Source organism: Ictalurus furcatus, chromosome 22 (assembly GCF_023375685.1).
Source record: "Ictalurus furcatus strain D&B chromosome 22, Billie_1.0, whole genome shotgun sequence".
NCBI classification, from domain to species: domain Eukaryota; kingdom Metazoa; phylum Chordata; class Actinopteri; order Siluriformes; family Ictaluridae; genus Ictalurus; species Ictalurus furcatus.
In genome coordinates this window covers 12,694,159-12,711,128 of record NC_071276.1, presented here as the reverse complement: position 1 = coordinate 12,711,128, position 16,970 = coordinate 12,694,159, and the positions used below count along the sequence as shown (strand labels likewise).

At 37.0% G+C, this 16,970-nt stretch overlaps 1 protein-coding gene across 1 annotated transcript; it reads left to right on the top strand.

Moving 5' to 3' along the window:
- The first annotated feature begins 61 nt into the window (after nucleotides 1–61).
- On the top strand, nucleotides 62–16,095 carry fbp2 (fructose-1,6-bisphosphatase 2). The gene is made up of 7 exons (XM_053610445.1): nucleotides 62–734; nucleotides 3,551–3,713; nucleotides 5,290–5,382; nucleotides 8,365–8,505; nucleotides 9,083–9,220; nucleotides 12,666–12,785; nucleotides 15,317–16,095. The coding sequence occupies exons 1-7, from the start codon at nucleotides 490–492 to the stop codon at nucleotides 15,503–15,505; spliced, it is 1,089 nt and encodes a 362-aa protein (XP_053466420.1). The 5' UTR covers nucleotides 62–489; the 3' UTR covers nucleotides 15,506–16,095.
- Nucleotides 16,096–16,970: the final 875 nt, after the last annotated feature.

Genomic DNA, 16,970 nt, shown 5'->3' with positions numbered 1-16,970 from the left:
TTTTAGACCATTCTGTGTATAATGAAATAAGAAGTGTAGCTACAGTTGAGGTCATAAGTTTGCATATGCCTTGCAGAATCTGCAAAATGTTAATCCTTTTTTTTTGTTTGTTTGTTTTTTAAATAGGAGGGACCATAAAAATTTTATTTTTTAAAATTTCGTACAGCCCTGAAGAAGCTATTTCACATAACAGATGTTTACATATAGTCACCAAAAAGACACAATAATAACTGAATTTACACAAATGAACCAGTTCAAAAGTTTACATACCCTTGATTCTTAATACTGTGTTTTGTTACCTGGATGATCAACTACTGCTTTTATGTTTTGTGATAGTCCCATGAGTCCCTTGTTTGGCCTGATCAGTAAAGCTGCCCAGTTATTTCAATGAGAAGTCCTCTTCTGTGGTTTACCAAGTTCATGAGTCACTCTTCTGTCACTTGATACCTCTCACAAATATAGCCCTTGACTTTTACCCGTGTCCTGCATATGTTAAAATTCAACTCCAGACTGAAGTTGTCTTCCATTCCTAACGTGGGTAAACAAACGAGGAACAGAAACATGTCAGATCAATCTGCTTTTGACACAGATGTGTGGACTCTCACACGGTTTGTCGTGGAGACGGGGAGACAAGCTAAAGGTGCGACTGGAGAACTTACCCAGCTTATCAACTCCATGCTAACAGCTATCAAAGCCATTTCATCTGCTGTGAGGAAAGCGGGACTTGCTCACCTGTAAGTCCTGGTTAGATGTTTTATGATTGCAAAGGGAGGATGAATGGGAGGGGGATGATGCCAGTTTTGTGCCAAAGGTGTGGCATCCTACCTCAAATGTAGTCAATCAGGCAAGATGTTTTGGGTGTGCAGATTTTGCTTCTTTAATTCTGCACTGAAGCTTTAATGCTGATTTATTGAACAAGAAATGGAATCCTATGGCCACCAAATACTGAAATCATTACACACTTCTCTTAAGGGAAAGAGTTTTGCTAGGCAACAAGTTATCATTTGAACACTTCAACAAAATTCAAATTTATGATAAATTCCGTACAGTATTGGCTCGTGGTTGTGACAGCTCTAGAATTTAAGGGATCCAAAAGAGAGGTGGGATTAGCTTATTTATTTATTTATTTTACTGAACAGGCATGGAATTTTATATGGTCGGTGTTTGTTCTAGCTAGTTAGCTTCTTGGACATTCTCTAATGCTACTTCTTTTTAATGTTTACCTGCTACAGTTACAGAATGTTTTCCTAACTAAATAGACAAATACCTACACTATCATCCCTTACAACAATAGAATGTGGTACCATAATGGTTGTTTGATGATATGTGATGGTACTACCTTGGTTTGACCAAATATACCATGGTGTTTCTCAATGCCATAGAACTACAGTATACTGCATACTCCATGGTACTGTCAGCTACTTTACACAAATACGGTGGAGTACCATTCGATTATATACATAGAAAGCTACATTGTCCCACAGCATGAATTCATTTATTGATCTTGAAGCAAATAACAAAATAAACATTAAACTAGTCAAAAAATTTGCAATGTCTATTGAAAAAAAAAAAAAAGTCAGAACATTTCAAATGTGCCAGAAGGACTGCTGCATAGTTACAGGAGAAGAGATAGCACTGGCAATACTGGAGCTAAATGTTTCTTTGGACAAGTGAGAAAACTTCTTCAACCTTTCACTTTACTATGCTTTAGTCGGTCTTCATTAAAAAATATATATATATATTCAAACGACAGGTTGAAACAGCGGTAGATACGATCAGGGTAAAAAAAATCAAAGAATATTTCAAATATAATAAAGAATATAATAAAGAAGTTGCCCAGTGAAGCACAAAGCAAATTACTCTTGAGGCACAGCATAAAATATAAGAAACAATAATATTATATAATAGTTGGATTCACCAGTTAACACTGGTTTACCTAACCCTAACCCTTATTGAACTAATTATTGATAATATTTAACTGATTATAATTGATACATATAATTGATGAATTATATATTCAGTGTGTCTATTAGTGAAAATTAGAAACATATGCAAAACATGTGCATTTATTGATAAAAGACATACCAACTATTACATAAAAACTCTTCTGTTCATCTCATCTTTTGCTGTTATTTCTCAAGCTCTCTTTACTTCCTATCTAAGCATGCCTGCTTTTTCCATCATGCTGCATGACCTTTGGTGTGCTCTGTCAAAAAAGAAATCATCCACCTAACAGCCTACCAATCTACCAAAAGTCTCCATTACTTGCTCCCTGGCAAAACTTCAGAGTGGACTAGATGAAGGCATTGTGCACTTCTACTCTATAAAGAAGTAGTGTCTTTACAATTACTATAAAGCAATAGCAAATACTACACATGAAAATTTATCAGCAGGAATGTTCAAACCTTTGACTAATTTAGTAAGCTGTGACAGTAATCTAAGTAATAGAATTTCTGAGTGACTGATGAATATGCTACATAATCATAGAAAAGGTTCATGTATGCTATAATGAATTCTGAAGATAAAGATATTGGTAGAAATCCATCAGATTCACCCCCCTGTATTACTCTAGTTAATCATTTATAAATAGCATCATAGCCTTTTTATTTGACCCACTGTATGATACATGAGACCTATGACCTTTGTAACTGAGAAACACTACTTAATTAATGGCACAATACATTTATGTGGATTGTAGAAGTAGTTAAAATGGTTGGTCCTCGTTAAGACTTGAAACAGAATTTCTCCAATGGGGCTAATAAGGTGATTATTTTGACTAGATAAAGATCATATCATTATTTTCATATCCATTCTAGTAGATCATTTCATATTTGCTAGTAGGAAACTTTAAGTAATGTTCCCTATACACCTAGAGAAGGTACAGAAGGGAAAGAAGGAAAAATCTTTACCATACTGGACAGGTATCACTTTATCCAGGAACAGAGTATGAGGCGAGAATACACCCTGGATGGGATGCCAGTCCATCATGAACACACATATTCACCACTACAGGCGAGTTAGTGAAACCAGAAGAAACCCACTTGGACATGGGAAAAACAGACAAAACCCTCACAGACAGTGCCTTCTACCTGCTGTGAAATTATTAAAATGAATAAAAGAATTCATTCCTACACATATATTGCTGTAACCTGCTGGTGTATAATACATTAAGCTGTAGATATAAAAATATTCGTTGGGCTGATGTAATTGTTACATTGTTTTTGTGAGTGTGAACAACTGCCAAGTTAAATTGCTCATAAATGAGTCTTTTAAAAAATAGTTGTCTGTGTGCTTTTGTTACTATATTACCTATCCAACACAGTTTTTAGACTCAAGGTATTCTTAGTCCTAGTGAGTGAGTATGAGGATGTATTTATTGATAGACACTTCAAAGCACTTCTGTACTGTAAGTTAAGGGCATCTGCCAAATGCCATAAATGTTAATGCAACTGTTTGGCTGATAAAACTGATTCTGACACTTATTATAATTCTAAAGACACTGGAAAAAAAAGTCACCCATGTGTCCTTTCTGTACTTCTGTATATTTCAGTCAGGGCATTGCTGGGCACATTAACGTTACCGGTGATGAGGTGAAAAAGCTGGATGTGCTGTCCAATGATCTGGTCATCAACATGCTGCAGGCCTCTTACAGCACCTGTGTCCTCGTCTCTGAGGAGAACAAAGAAGCCATTATCACCCCCGCTGAGAAACGGGTAGGTTCCACTGTGTGCAGGAATGACATCACTTGCAACGTGATTAAATTCATTTTTTTTTTTTAAACGTCCCACTATTTTGGTTTAAAACCACATGAAATGTGATAGCTGAACAAAAGCTGTATAATATGCGACACTACATGGTGACAGTAGACTGCTCTGCTGAAAAAGACAATAGAATCTGGTTTCCACTACAAATACCATTACAAACCATCAGCTAACCATTAAAACCATGACCATTATTGGTCCCTAATGGTATCCACTAGACATAATATGCCACCAATAGAAGGCAAGAAATTACCAGTAGAGACCCACAGGGACCATTACAGTTTCCATTAAAACCAATACAATTCCCATTATAACCATTAAAACCATTCTAAGTACTATGAGGTTGTTGTTTTTTTGGTGATCTTAGAATGAAAGAATTCCCCAACCATAACAAATAGCACATATGAACGAATGGTCAGCTAATCCAGCCCATAGGATACATATCTTTGCACATTTAATGAAACAAGAAAATTTTGTGATACAACTCCACAGCATATCTCCAGTAGCATAGCAGGTGGCTATTTTAAAGTAATTACTAGCACAAAACAATGTGACCATCACGGCATTAGTTATATGAAATTGCAGCCAATGCAAATTGACAAAATGACAATGCTATAAAGAATTCAGCAACCTCAACAAATGTCACAGATGAAGGAGTGGCCAGCTAAGCCAGCCAAAATGGAACGTGCTAATGTTAGCAACTTTGCACACTAGCTCAGTGGAAAGAATTATAAGTCTGGAAAAAGCCAATTAATTTTAAAATATATATAGTTCTACCAGTAGTCTAATTATATAAAAATATTTTTTTAGAGTGTTTTAATATTATTACTTGAGAGAGCTGAATGAATAGGTATACTCTGCATGCACAGCTTGCTCTGCTGCTTTTATATAGCATTAACAGCAACTGATCACTAGATGGCGCTCCATCTACCGGAATTTCACAAAACTACAGTATATACAGTTCAGCACAAGTCTCAGTACAAAGTAGGTGTGAAATCCCTGCTGAAAAAAAACAATACAAACCCTCATGTGTAATGGTTTTAATGGAAACTGTAATAGTCCCTGTGTGTGTCTTCTGGTAATTTGTTACCTTCTATTGGTGGTATGTTATGTCTACCATTAAGGACCAATAATGGTAATGGTAAAGGTTTTAATGGTTAGCTGATGGTTTGTAATGGTATGTGTAGTAGAAACCAGTAGAATTTCCAGCAGGGATGGCTCTCCATCTCACCTGTCCACTTGGGATCAGATCACCCAGATGTTTTAACTAAGTCTAAGTCAAAAATAAATCTGAACAGGGCTTCAGTGGGTTCTGTTTTGTGTGCTTTCTAAAAGGGAAACCTTTGTAGGTTTAAGGGTTTTGCAGTTGTGATTTGGTGGCATGTAATGTTACAAAAATAAAACTGCATTAAAAAATGTCTGGCTTGTTTGTTTGTCTTTTAAGTAAAGTTGGTTGGTTGGTTGGAGTTTGATCCCAAATGATATATATGATGTATGCTACCAACTCCACTCCATCTCCTGTTTGCAGGGTAAATATGTGGTGTGTTTTGATCCGCTGGATGGCTCCTCCAACATCGACTGCTTGGCACCTATAGGCACCATCTTTGCCATCTACAAAAAGGTTAGATATAGCCAATTGTAACTGTACTAACACAGTGGATAAACAAACATTACTGACATAATTCATAAACTATTCCATGACTAATTTCTATTGAATATGGCATGTCTCTATGATGTTTCTCTATTTGTGTTCTGGTGCTTGACATAATTTTCTGTGGCTCACTTTTAGTTCACACAGTAATGAACACAAGTACACAGAATTATGTAAAACACACAAAAGTTCTCTTGATCATACACGAATGTCACATGGTCTTGTGTGTTGTCAAAGGAATTGTGTTCTTTGCCGTCTTCTAATTAAAAACCTAAGAACTTAACTTCTGGAAAGTACATGGAAGCCAATAAGTAAAATATAATAATTGTATTAATTCAATTTCCTGTTATTTTAAAAATAGACCAGATTATGTTCCCAAATTCAAATCTAATGGGTGGATGAACCTGTAACAACATATTAATATCACAGACTTATTATACAGTCAGGTCAGCCTTTCCCTCAAAAGCAGCTTTATTCTGGAATTATCGAGACATTATCAGGAAAGAATATTTGCACCATAGGGTGCACTAGGTTCTGTCAAATTGCCACACATATGTTGGCTGTTATTCAACCACGCAAAACAATCATTGGCGTTAATGTTTTCCATGAGACAGCTTTCTGTACTGTTATGGTTCCCCCACTGTGCTGAAGCAGTTGGCAGCAGACGTTATGGGTTGAAGGAATTCTTTGCCTTCCTCCAAACATAAATCTGTCCAGATGTAGGAAGTATGGGAATAGTTGACTCATCAGACCATTTTTTTTTTTTTTTTGTATTGTTAGGGTTTTTTTTTTTGTATAGTTAAGGTTTACACACATTGGATACAGAAGGTTTTAGAATGGCATCCATGCCATGAATTCCAGATTTGTGAAGCTAAAACATTTATTTTTGTTGAGATTCTATGGTTATCTTTTGGATGCACTTTTAGGGCATTTAGTGGTTCTGTGGTGCAGCGATTCTTGACTTTAAAAAAAATATTTTAAGGCCCCCTTTATGGATAGTAAGTGTCAGTGTAATTGTCTCAGTTTGATTGGTGCCATTTGCCATTTGGGTGACTGAATTATTTGACCTCTTTGTAAAACGTTAGTTGCTTCATGTTACTTTGAAATCCGAGTGATATATCACACTTCCTTTATAGCTCATGCATGCTGTTATTTGACAATAAGATGTGTGCAGCTGTTTATTGTGGTTTACTTGCTTCAAAGTTCACAGCACAACATATTTGCATGTGTTAACTATGCAAATTAGAAATGTGTTAAAATAAGTAAACAATCCCGTCTATACTCGTTTAAAACTAACAAAAATATTCACTAGGTGGTGCTGTAATACATGAGGTGGTTTTGATAGACTGCCCCAGAGGAAAGCACACTGCCCTACAGTATACATGCGTGTGAAGTAACACACAGCCAACAAATCATCCATATTGTATGATCTTATACAGTGCTGTGAAAAAAGTATTTGATTTACTCTGTTTTTGTGTATATCTCATTCTAAATGGTTTTAGATTTCCAAACAAAATACAACACAAAACAAAGGTAACCCAGGTAAACACACAATACAGTATTTATTTATTTATTCTGAAGCAAAAAATGTTATCCAACACATATCACCCATGTGAAAAACTAACTGCCCCCTTAAACTTAAAATGGTTGCACCACCTTTTAGCAATAACTGCAACCAAATGCTTCTAATAACTGGAGATCAGTCTTTCACTTACTTCTAGGACTAATATTTTACTCCTATGCTTTGGATCATTGTCTTGCCGCATAATCCAGTTACACTTGAGTTTCAACTTACGAACTGAACACCTGACATTCTCCTTTAGGATTTTCTGGTAGAGAGCAGAATTCATGTTTCCCTCAATTATTGCAAGTTGCCCAGCTCCTGAATTAGCAAAGCATCCCCACACCATCACACTTCCACCACCATGCTTGACCGCAGGTATGATGTTATTTTTGTGGAATTCTATGTTTGGTTCATGCCAGATGTAACAGGAACCCTGTCTTCCAAAGATTTCAGGATCATCAAGGTGTGTTTTGGCAAAATTCAGACAATCCTTAATGTTCTTCTGGGTACGCAGTGGTTTTCACCTCGCCACTCTTCCATGGATGCCACTTTTGCCCAGTGTCTTTCTGATGAGTCATGAACATCGACCTTTATTGAGCAAGAGAGGCCTGTAGGTCCTTTGATGTTGTTTTTGGTTCTTTTGTGACTTCCTGAATGAGTAGTTGTTGTGCTCTTGGAGGAATTTTGGAAGGCCAGCCACTTCTGGGAAGGTTCACTACTGTGCTGTTTTCCCATTTGGAGAAAATGTCTCTCACTCTGGTTCTCACTGTCGTGAGAGTGTGAAGTCTTTGAAATAGCTTTGTAGTCCTTCCCAGACTGATGTATTTCAATCACCTTCTTCCTCATCATTTCTGGAATTTCTTTCAACTTTGGATTAGTGTGTTACCTGGTAAGACCTTTTAACCAACTTCATGCTGTTGAAAAAGTTCTATTTAAGCATTGATTTAAATGAACAGGGTTTGTAGTAATCAGGCCTGGTTGCAGCTAGTCCAGCTGAACCCCATTATGAATGCAGATTCAAAGATAGGGAATTAGTAACTATGGGGGTAAATACATTTTCACACGGGCCCAGTTGGTATTGGATAACTTTTTACATTATCATTTAAAAACTGTATTTTGTGTTTACTCAGGTTGCGTTTGTTTTATCTTAGATATTGTTTTAATTTCTGAAACAATTTAGTATGAGATATACACACAAACAGAAGAAATCAGGATGGGGGCAAAGACTTTTTCATAGGACTGTATAACGGAAACCACTCAGTCTGGTTTCACTGGGGGAATGTCTTTACTTTTGTGGGTTAATATCAAATTGATTGCACAGACTTCATTTACACAATGTGGTGTAAAGACTATAGAGATTTTTCTGTCTCTTGGTCTTATTCTCCCAGGTTTCAGAAGATCAGCCCACGGAGAAGGATGCTTTCCAGCCAGGGAATCAAATAGTATGTGCTGGTTACGCGCTGTATGGTAGTGCCACGGTAGTGGCTCTCAGTACTGGAGCTGGACTCAACTTCTTCATGTTAGATCCAGTGAGTACCAACAAGACAAGTGAAAATTGCAAAATACCTAGAGCTATTCATTCCACTCACTCTAAGTGAGTGAGTATCTGTATATGAGTATATAATATTATGCATCTGTAATATTGTAGTTGTAGTTGTAGATGTTTTTGGTTTCTGTTCACCTGTCAATCATGTCAGGCATTCTAGCCTAGACAGTAATGTTTTAGAGGAACACTGAAGGGATGAATTTTCAGTTTGCTCGCTTCACCTAACTTCTGCCAAAGTCACTGACCACACATTCTCTTTTAGGTCCTGACACTTGGTTTCTATCTAAAATTATTTGACAAACAGCTAACGTTTTGCTAAACTTCAACCAGCCCTTATTTTCCTGTGTGGTTCAATGCTGCTCAGTAATACAATACTTGCTCGCTATTTTATTTTCACTTCTCATTTAATCAGGTTGAGAGCTACTTTCAGTGGACGGTACTGAATATTTACTGTTATTCCGAACGTACACTTGCTTCCCCTTTCCCTCCCATGAATTGTATATGCCAGTGTCCAGTGAAAATGAAAGCACAGGTGTAAACATTGTCCTGTTCCTCTTCAGGCCATAGGCGAATTCATCCTGACAGAAAGAAATGTGAAGATCAAGAAGAAGGGGAAGACCTACAGCATAAACGAAGGCTATGCCAAGTACTTCGATCCTGCAGTGACCGAGTACATAAAACACAAGAAATTTCCTGAGGTAGGAGTAAACCTAGGGCCAGATTTCTGGATGCTCATGTTCTCTAATGTTTAGCAATGTCCCTTTGAACAACGTCCTTTAGTTCAATTTTAGATAGATAGACAGATAGATAGATAGATAGATAGATGGATGGATGGATGGATGGATGGATGGATCGATGCTGTGGTTAGATAGATTTATTGATCCCCAAGGGGAAAGGTGGATGCTACAACAGCAGAGGACATTGAAGTACTAGACAACAGTATAACATTAAACAAATATTAACAATTAATGCAGTGCAAAGAGACATCAATAATTACATGCAAAAATACAGTATCATGTAAAAAGGTGCAAAAATCCAAGGTGCAGAAGGACAGGATGATGATAATAACAATAACAACAACAACAACAACAAAAAAAATATGTGCAAAACTACAATAAAGTGCGGAATAGCAGCAGACATTCATTCATTCGTTCATTCATTCACAACAACCAAGTGATGTTGATCCATGTATGCATTATATGTGTGTATGTCTGTATATGAATAAATTCTGTCCAGTTTTCTCAAGCAATAAAATTAACGGTTATTCTAAAATACCCCAAATAATTTATCAGCAAAATGAACAGTATTTGTAAAAATAGAGACACCGCGTGCTTGGGGATTCTCCTGAAGGCAGGTGTGTACACAGATGTGAGTACAACAGATGGCGGTCATGTGGCAAGGACTGAAATGACTTCTTTCACATTTATAATGATTAGACAATTGTATTACTGTTATTTCAGTGTGACTTTCAGTGCAAACTAACCTGAAGATAATCTCTCTTAAATAAAAGGGGTCATTTTATTTGAACAAAACACAATTGCCAGTTTTCAACAGTACACACTAATTGTTCTGGCCTTCATTAGTCTCCAGCAATTACTATTATTAAGCACTCTTTATTATTCTTTAAAATATTATTTATGTTCATAACACATCAAGACAAACACAGGGAATAAACCGGTTGTGGCCATTCCCAAATCTGCGTCCTTGACCCATAAAGCTAGTGGACGTGTGAGGGCACAGTTTCCTCTGTGCCTGACAGTTTCCTGCATCAGCTGACCCTCAGTCAGCACCGATACACAACCCGAGACTGCTGATGTAAAGTTTACTGCACAGGATACAACATGTTAAACGCGTCCATACGGAACTGATAGATTCAGAAACTCAAGCACACTTCACACATGATGATACAGGCTCCTCAAAAAAAGCTGAATGTGGCTGTTTTACAGTTTACCAGCTGCCACCTCATGAAATTGTGGATTATTAATGATTACGTAACAATGATAGCTTACGTTTAAACTTTGTTAACCTCTACTCCTTAACAACCCGTCCATGATTAAGCCACAGCTGGAATTGTTGCTGTATGTCCAGTTACTATTTATAAATATTCCTCATCTCCATATATGATATCAAAATGGTTTCTAACATATCATTTTTAACAAGTGTCGTTTTTGGAGCTTGTTTACAGGATTGTGGTGACCCTAGACCTCAGTATTCATTTGTGTGTGTGTGTGTGTGTGTGTGTGTGTGTGTGTGTGTGGGATATAACATGCTTGCTCTAGTCAACATACTTTTCTGCCACCTCATTTCAGTTAAATCATGACTAAGAGACACCTGACTTTCTTTTCCACACACACACACACACACACGGTTATGTTGAAAAGTGATGTTCAAAGATTTCAAATATTGACTTCTTTTCCAGTCTGAACTCTGATCGTGACTGGTGTTTGTCTGTGATTATTAGGTTGCTAAGCATTTTTTTTACACCCCGCTGTTTCACTGAAGATTAGCAGTGTTCCAATGTTCACAGGCTTTAAATTCAGTTATAATTAGAATTCAATTACAAATCTCATGTTAAAGTCTTAACATTATCAAGAAAGCTCTCCTAATTGGCCACAAGCTCACTATTTCATTATTTTGACATTACCAGATTTTACAAAGAACTTTGTTTAATACTCCGATAATAATGCCCAGTTTACACCCTAGCTGATCAACACTACAAAACTTCGATTAAAAACAAAACTACAAATATCTTGAAATATAATTATGAAAATATTTCAGAATTCTTACTTGTGTGTTAATGTCAGTCCAGTTATTTGAGTGTTCCTCAAGTCAAATGCTCTGAGAGAAGCATCATCCAAATTTTCTGAAGATCATGGGAATGAAAGTACAATCCTGTTAACCAATTTATAAAATAAAAGTAAATTATTGATTCACAAAATTAATTTTAATGCACATGTACTCATCCTTAATGTACTCATTGGCATGAATGCTAATTAACCATATTGTGTATTTGATTATTATTTGCTAAACAAAAACCTAAACATAAAAAGCTCCTCTCATCCGTGTTACTTTCAACCATGTGAAAGTAGTGGTTAACACGCTTGCCTCACACCCCCAGGGTTGGGGGTTTGAGTCCCACCTCCAGCCTGTGTGTGTGGAGTCCTTCAAGGGCTTCCTCTGCGTACTCCAGTTTCCTCCCCAGTCCAAAACAACGCATAGGCTGATTGGCATTTCTGTCCAGGGTGTCCCCTGCCTTGTGCTTGGCTCCCCTGTGGCCCTGTGAAGGATAACTGGTATGGAGAATGGATGCATGCTTACATACATGTTTTCATAGATTCAGTGGTGAAAAATCATTCGAAATATTGTTTTAAGCAATTCAAGGGCTAAATGCCACTTTGTGAAATCACCCTTATAGTTATATAGTGATCTGTAATTATAACACTAAACATTGTTAAGGAGGTGACAGTATATTATTATGACAGTATTCGGTGATACAGAAATCTGAAATAATAATACCATTAACATTATGTTATAACAATATAAATCTTAAATCTAATATTTCCTACCTCACCATTGCTTGAAATAGGTTACAAATCAGACAATCAAGGAAGTTCCGTCCTTTTGATAACAAAAGGTTAACACTGGTTGTCTTATTCATTGCTTTATTAAACACGGGAACACAATATTTACCATGAACCATACAACTTAATGTTGCAATCATATATGTCTTATCATATCACCCTACAAAATGTGAAGTTTAAAGCAGATACTTAGATGTACCAAGACAACTGTCATTAGGTTGGAATACAGGAATGGCCACATTTCACTTCCTCATGAGAATGCTGTGCAGAAATGAAACCTGTGTTTAATTATATTATGTTCAGTGGTTGTAGACACTGTATCACGTTGGCACAGGCTTGCAGATGACACAATTTACATGAAATCTGCAAATTCATTCACTGTCATCTTGGAAACGCTTAAAATACTGGGCATAGTAATAGTCACATTTTGCAGCCCTGATGTTGCGTTTTTGTAATGCGTTGCTATGACTATAGGTTATGTTGCAATAAAACTGAGATTCACTGAGAAAAGATGTAATTTGTGTGTACAAAAATGTAAATATTTTGTGTTTGTGTCTTGCAGGATGGCAGTGCTCCATATGGCGCCAGATATGTGGGCTCCATGGTTTCAGATGTGCATCGTACCATTGCTTATGGCGGAATCTTCTTGTACCCTGCCAATGAGAAGAGCCCCAAAGGAAAGGTGCGTTATTTTATATGGTAACATATTTACAACGCTTGTGAAGGAAAAGCAAATAATGCACTGATGTTTCTGTGCTGAAAAAAATGAGGCATCTAAAGTCCAGACACTAGAGCATAGACACTAAGAACAGAAACAGGATATGCTTCTGTTTCAACCAAGCAGAACACAAAACGTCAGCTGATGATTTGCTCCAATTTTTGCTTGAGTATAGCCAATACAACAATTTGGAATGTCCTGAAAAAGAAAGAAACCACTAGTGTACCAGTTATCACAAGAAAGGGATATGCAATCAAATATTAAGTGTTATTTACTTTAATTTACGTTGTGTAACACATCTAGATGTAAATATCAGGAAATGAAAGCTGAAATTTTGATCTATCATCTATTCAACTTTTTATCTCAAACCCAGTTGTCTTCAGTGTATAGCAAAAACATTGGCCTTGCTGTTCCTATGCTTTCAGAAGGCATTGTACTTTGTCATTATCTGCATTGATATATTAGGCAATCTTTGTGAAATGTAAATATTTACCTCTATACTGAAAGCTGAATCTTAGCTGTGTCCATTGAATCAGTCCATAGATTAGCTCATGGTCAGCACTAAAGGATGTTTGCCTTCTGACTGTAAAACACTGTAAGGGTAGATGAGAGCTCATTTTTGGCTGATGTGCTTTGTAATAAGTCATTGAGCAATGGCTAAAATAAACACTGTAGGGCCAGTGTGCTCTGCCGGTTATCTGTGACCCAGATCTGCTCCTGTCAGTGGATACAAGCAGTCTTTTCTAGTATCATGTTGTAGTGAGAAAACCTGGGACATTAAACATTCAGCAAAAAGAGAATCAAAAATACAAAAACAACAACAACAATAAACATTTGTAGTTTATTTGAGACTATAGTAAAAGTCTGTGTGGCACTGCTAGCCTTTACGATCCAATTTGGTTACAAAAGAGGGTCTCCAGGGAAGCAATGCATAAAAAAATGGCAGCTATCAAAATAGTGATTGGATGGCAACTGCACTGCTGAAAAGATTGTAAGTTTCTGTTAAACCTGACAGAAAAATAGTTCTGAAACTTTGCGTGACTGAAACTGACATGTTATTGTTACTAGACTCAACGATAAGCGGTTCACAGACTGGACTCAAACATTTAAGTCAAACAACATGCATAATACATTGTTTAATATGTTATTAATCGCAAGAAAATTGGATTAGGACCATGATATGCACTGAAAATTCTCTCATGTCCTTCTGCCATTCTAAAAAAAAAAAGCTAGCAAGCAAATTAGTCGCCAGTAAACTAGCTTGTATGTAGGTAGATAAACTCAAGGCAAAAAGAAACGTCCATTTTTCAGGAGACTGTATTTTAAAGATAATTTAAAAAAATATAAATAAGTTTTACAGATCTTTATTGAAAAAGGGTTAAACAATGTTTTTCCTGCTTGTTCAATGAACTATAAACAATTATTGCACATGCACCTGTGGAACAGTCCTTAAGACACTAACAGTGTACAGGCGGTAGGCAATTAAGGTCACAGTTACAATAAGTTAGGACACTAAAGAGACCTTTCTACTGACTGTGAAAAACACCAGAAGAAAGATGTCTAGGGTTCCTGCTCACCTGCGTGAACATGCCATAGGCCTGCTGCAGGGAGGCATGAGGACTGCAGATGTGTCCAGAGCAATAAACTGCAATGTCTGTAATGTAAGACGCCTAGGACAGTGCTACAGGGAGACAGGAAGGACAGCTGATCGTCCTCACAGTGGAAAATTACATGTAACCGTGTGTGTCCCCCAGACATGACTGTGAACTTGCAGATGTCTTGGTGGAAGAGTGGAGTAACATCTCACAACAAGAACTGACAAATCTGGTGCAGGCCATGAGGATGAGATGCACTGTAATGCTTAAAGCTGGAGGTTACACTAGATACTCACTTTTAATAATGACTCCCACTTTGTTCAGGGACTCATTATTCCATTTCTGTTCATCAAATGTCTGTGAAACCTGTTCAGTTTATGTCTCAGTTGTTTTTATCTTTTTATGTTAATACAAATATTTACACGTTAATAAATTTGCTGGAAATTAAAGCAGTTGAATGGGAGAGGATGTTTCTTTATTTTTTCTGAGTATAAGTGCAACTCTAGTACTTAAATATCAGGTAGTGCTTTTATATATTTAACTTAGCACTTAGTACATTTTTAACTTGTCAGTACAATAATCATTTTGTCCATCACTACCATTAATAACATTAGCTAGCTAGCTTGCTTAGAGGAGAGGTTCTGTGGATTCTGAGCTCCTCTCCCATAATTTGTACTGTTCTTATAATCCACATATCAGACACATCATCAGAAATTATAACTCACTGAATCAATACTAAATGTGAATTTAGTATTCAATGATCAAAATTCAGTTACCATGTAAAAATCACATTATAGTAGAAGGCTACTTAAAGTCAGGTCAATAAACTTGTTTACTTTTGAAGGATGTGAATTAGGGTTCACATTGCACAACTTCTTCCATCTCTCCCTCTCTGTGTAGTTGCGACTGCTGTACGAGTGTAACCCTATTGCCTTCTTAGTGGAGCAGGCTGGAGGAATCGCCACCACTGGCACACAGCGAGTCCTGGACGTGAAGCCTGAGACTGTGCATCAGAGGGCTCCTTTTGTAGTGGGGTCTCCGGATGATGTGGAGGAATACCTGTCCTTTGTCAAAAAATATCAGAAATAGGATTTTTCCTGTACATATCTGATTTGTTCACTGCTGTCTAATCAGCAGTATAGCTATGTTTAATTCTGATATGAATTACATCCTGCCAGTAAAAAAAAGGTGTGTACCAGTGGGTGAACATGTGAATCTTGTCATGCAGGAAAATCTTATGTCTTACTTTGCAGTCTAAAGTCCTAGGCTCTATAACAATCTAGAAAACATGGTTTAATATTAGTACCTATGTTAGTAACATTTCATTAATTGTAACCTCCAGTCTACATTTCCTTTTTTAAGTGTTGTAGTTATCTCAGAATGAGATTTTGAATCTTCAGTATTCAAATCATGTAACTAAAATCACTTCCTTTCAGTTTCCAGAGTAAAGCCTCAGGCAATGTTCCCCTCCCTGCCTTGGTTCTCTAGAATATTGTGGCTGACGTTTACTTTATGTATCAAGTTTGTCTGGAAGTTATTTGGCAACTCCCCTCTTCCTGGATCTTCAACTGTTTTGCCCAGATTCACTAACCTCCTAAGACTCTGGCTCTGTGTAATGGACACTGTCTACACTGTAACATAACATGCTGACTGTTAAAAGAATAAACTGATATGCTGTACTCTGAAACATTGTCATTTGTTACACAGCACTCCACCAAATTAAATGTACAGTGCTGCTTAAAAGGAGTATTTGCCCCATCCTGATTTTTTCCCTGTATCTCATACTAAACTTTCAGAAATTAAAACAAAAAAGGTAACCCCAGTAAACAGTTTTTAAATTATGTTAATTATTGAAGCAAAAAAAAAGAAAAAAACAAACAAACAAAAAAAACACCTTGTCCAATATCAACTGGGCCTGTTGATTCATGAATTTCAGAAATATATTTCAATCAGTCTGGGAAGGGTTACAAAGCTATTTCAGGCTCCAAGACTCAAAAGAACCACAGTGAGTCCAAATGGAGGGGGGGGGGGGGTGAACTTTCCCAGAAGTGTCCAACCTTCCACAATTCCTCCAAAAGCACAGCAACTACTCATCCAGCAAGTGATAAGAGAACCAAAGACATCAAATGGACCTACAGGCCTCTCTCGCACCAATAAAAAGGTCACTGTTCATGACCCCACATTCAGAAAAATGGCAATGTAAAACCACTGCTAACCAGGGTTAAGGCTCATCGGAATTTTGGTAAACACACACCTTGATAATCCTCAAACCTTTTGGGAAAAGGTTCTGCATATTGAGGGGCCAAAAGTGGAACTGCTTGGAAGACATGGGTCCCATTTCATCTGGTATACACCAAACACAGAATTCCACAAAAAAAAAAAAGGAACACCATACCTATGGTCACGTATGGTGGTGGAAGTGTGATTGTGTGGGGATGCTTTGCTGCATCAGGGCCTGGGCAACTTGCAATAATTGAGGGAAACATGAATCCTGCTCTCTAACAGAAAATCCTAAAGGAGAATGTCAGGTCTTCAGTCCATAAGTTAAAACTCA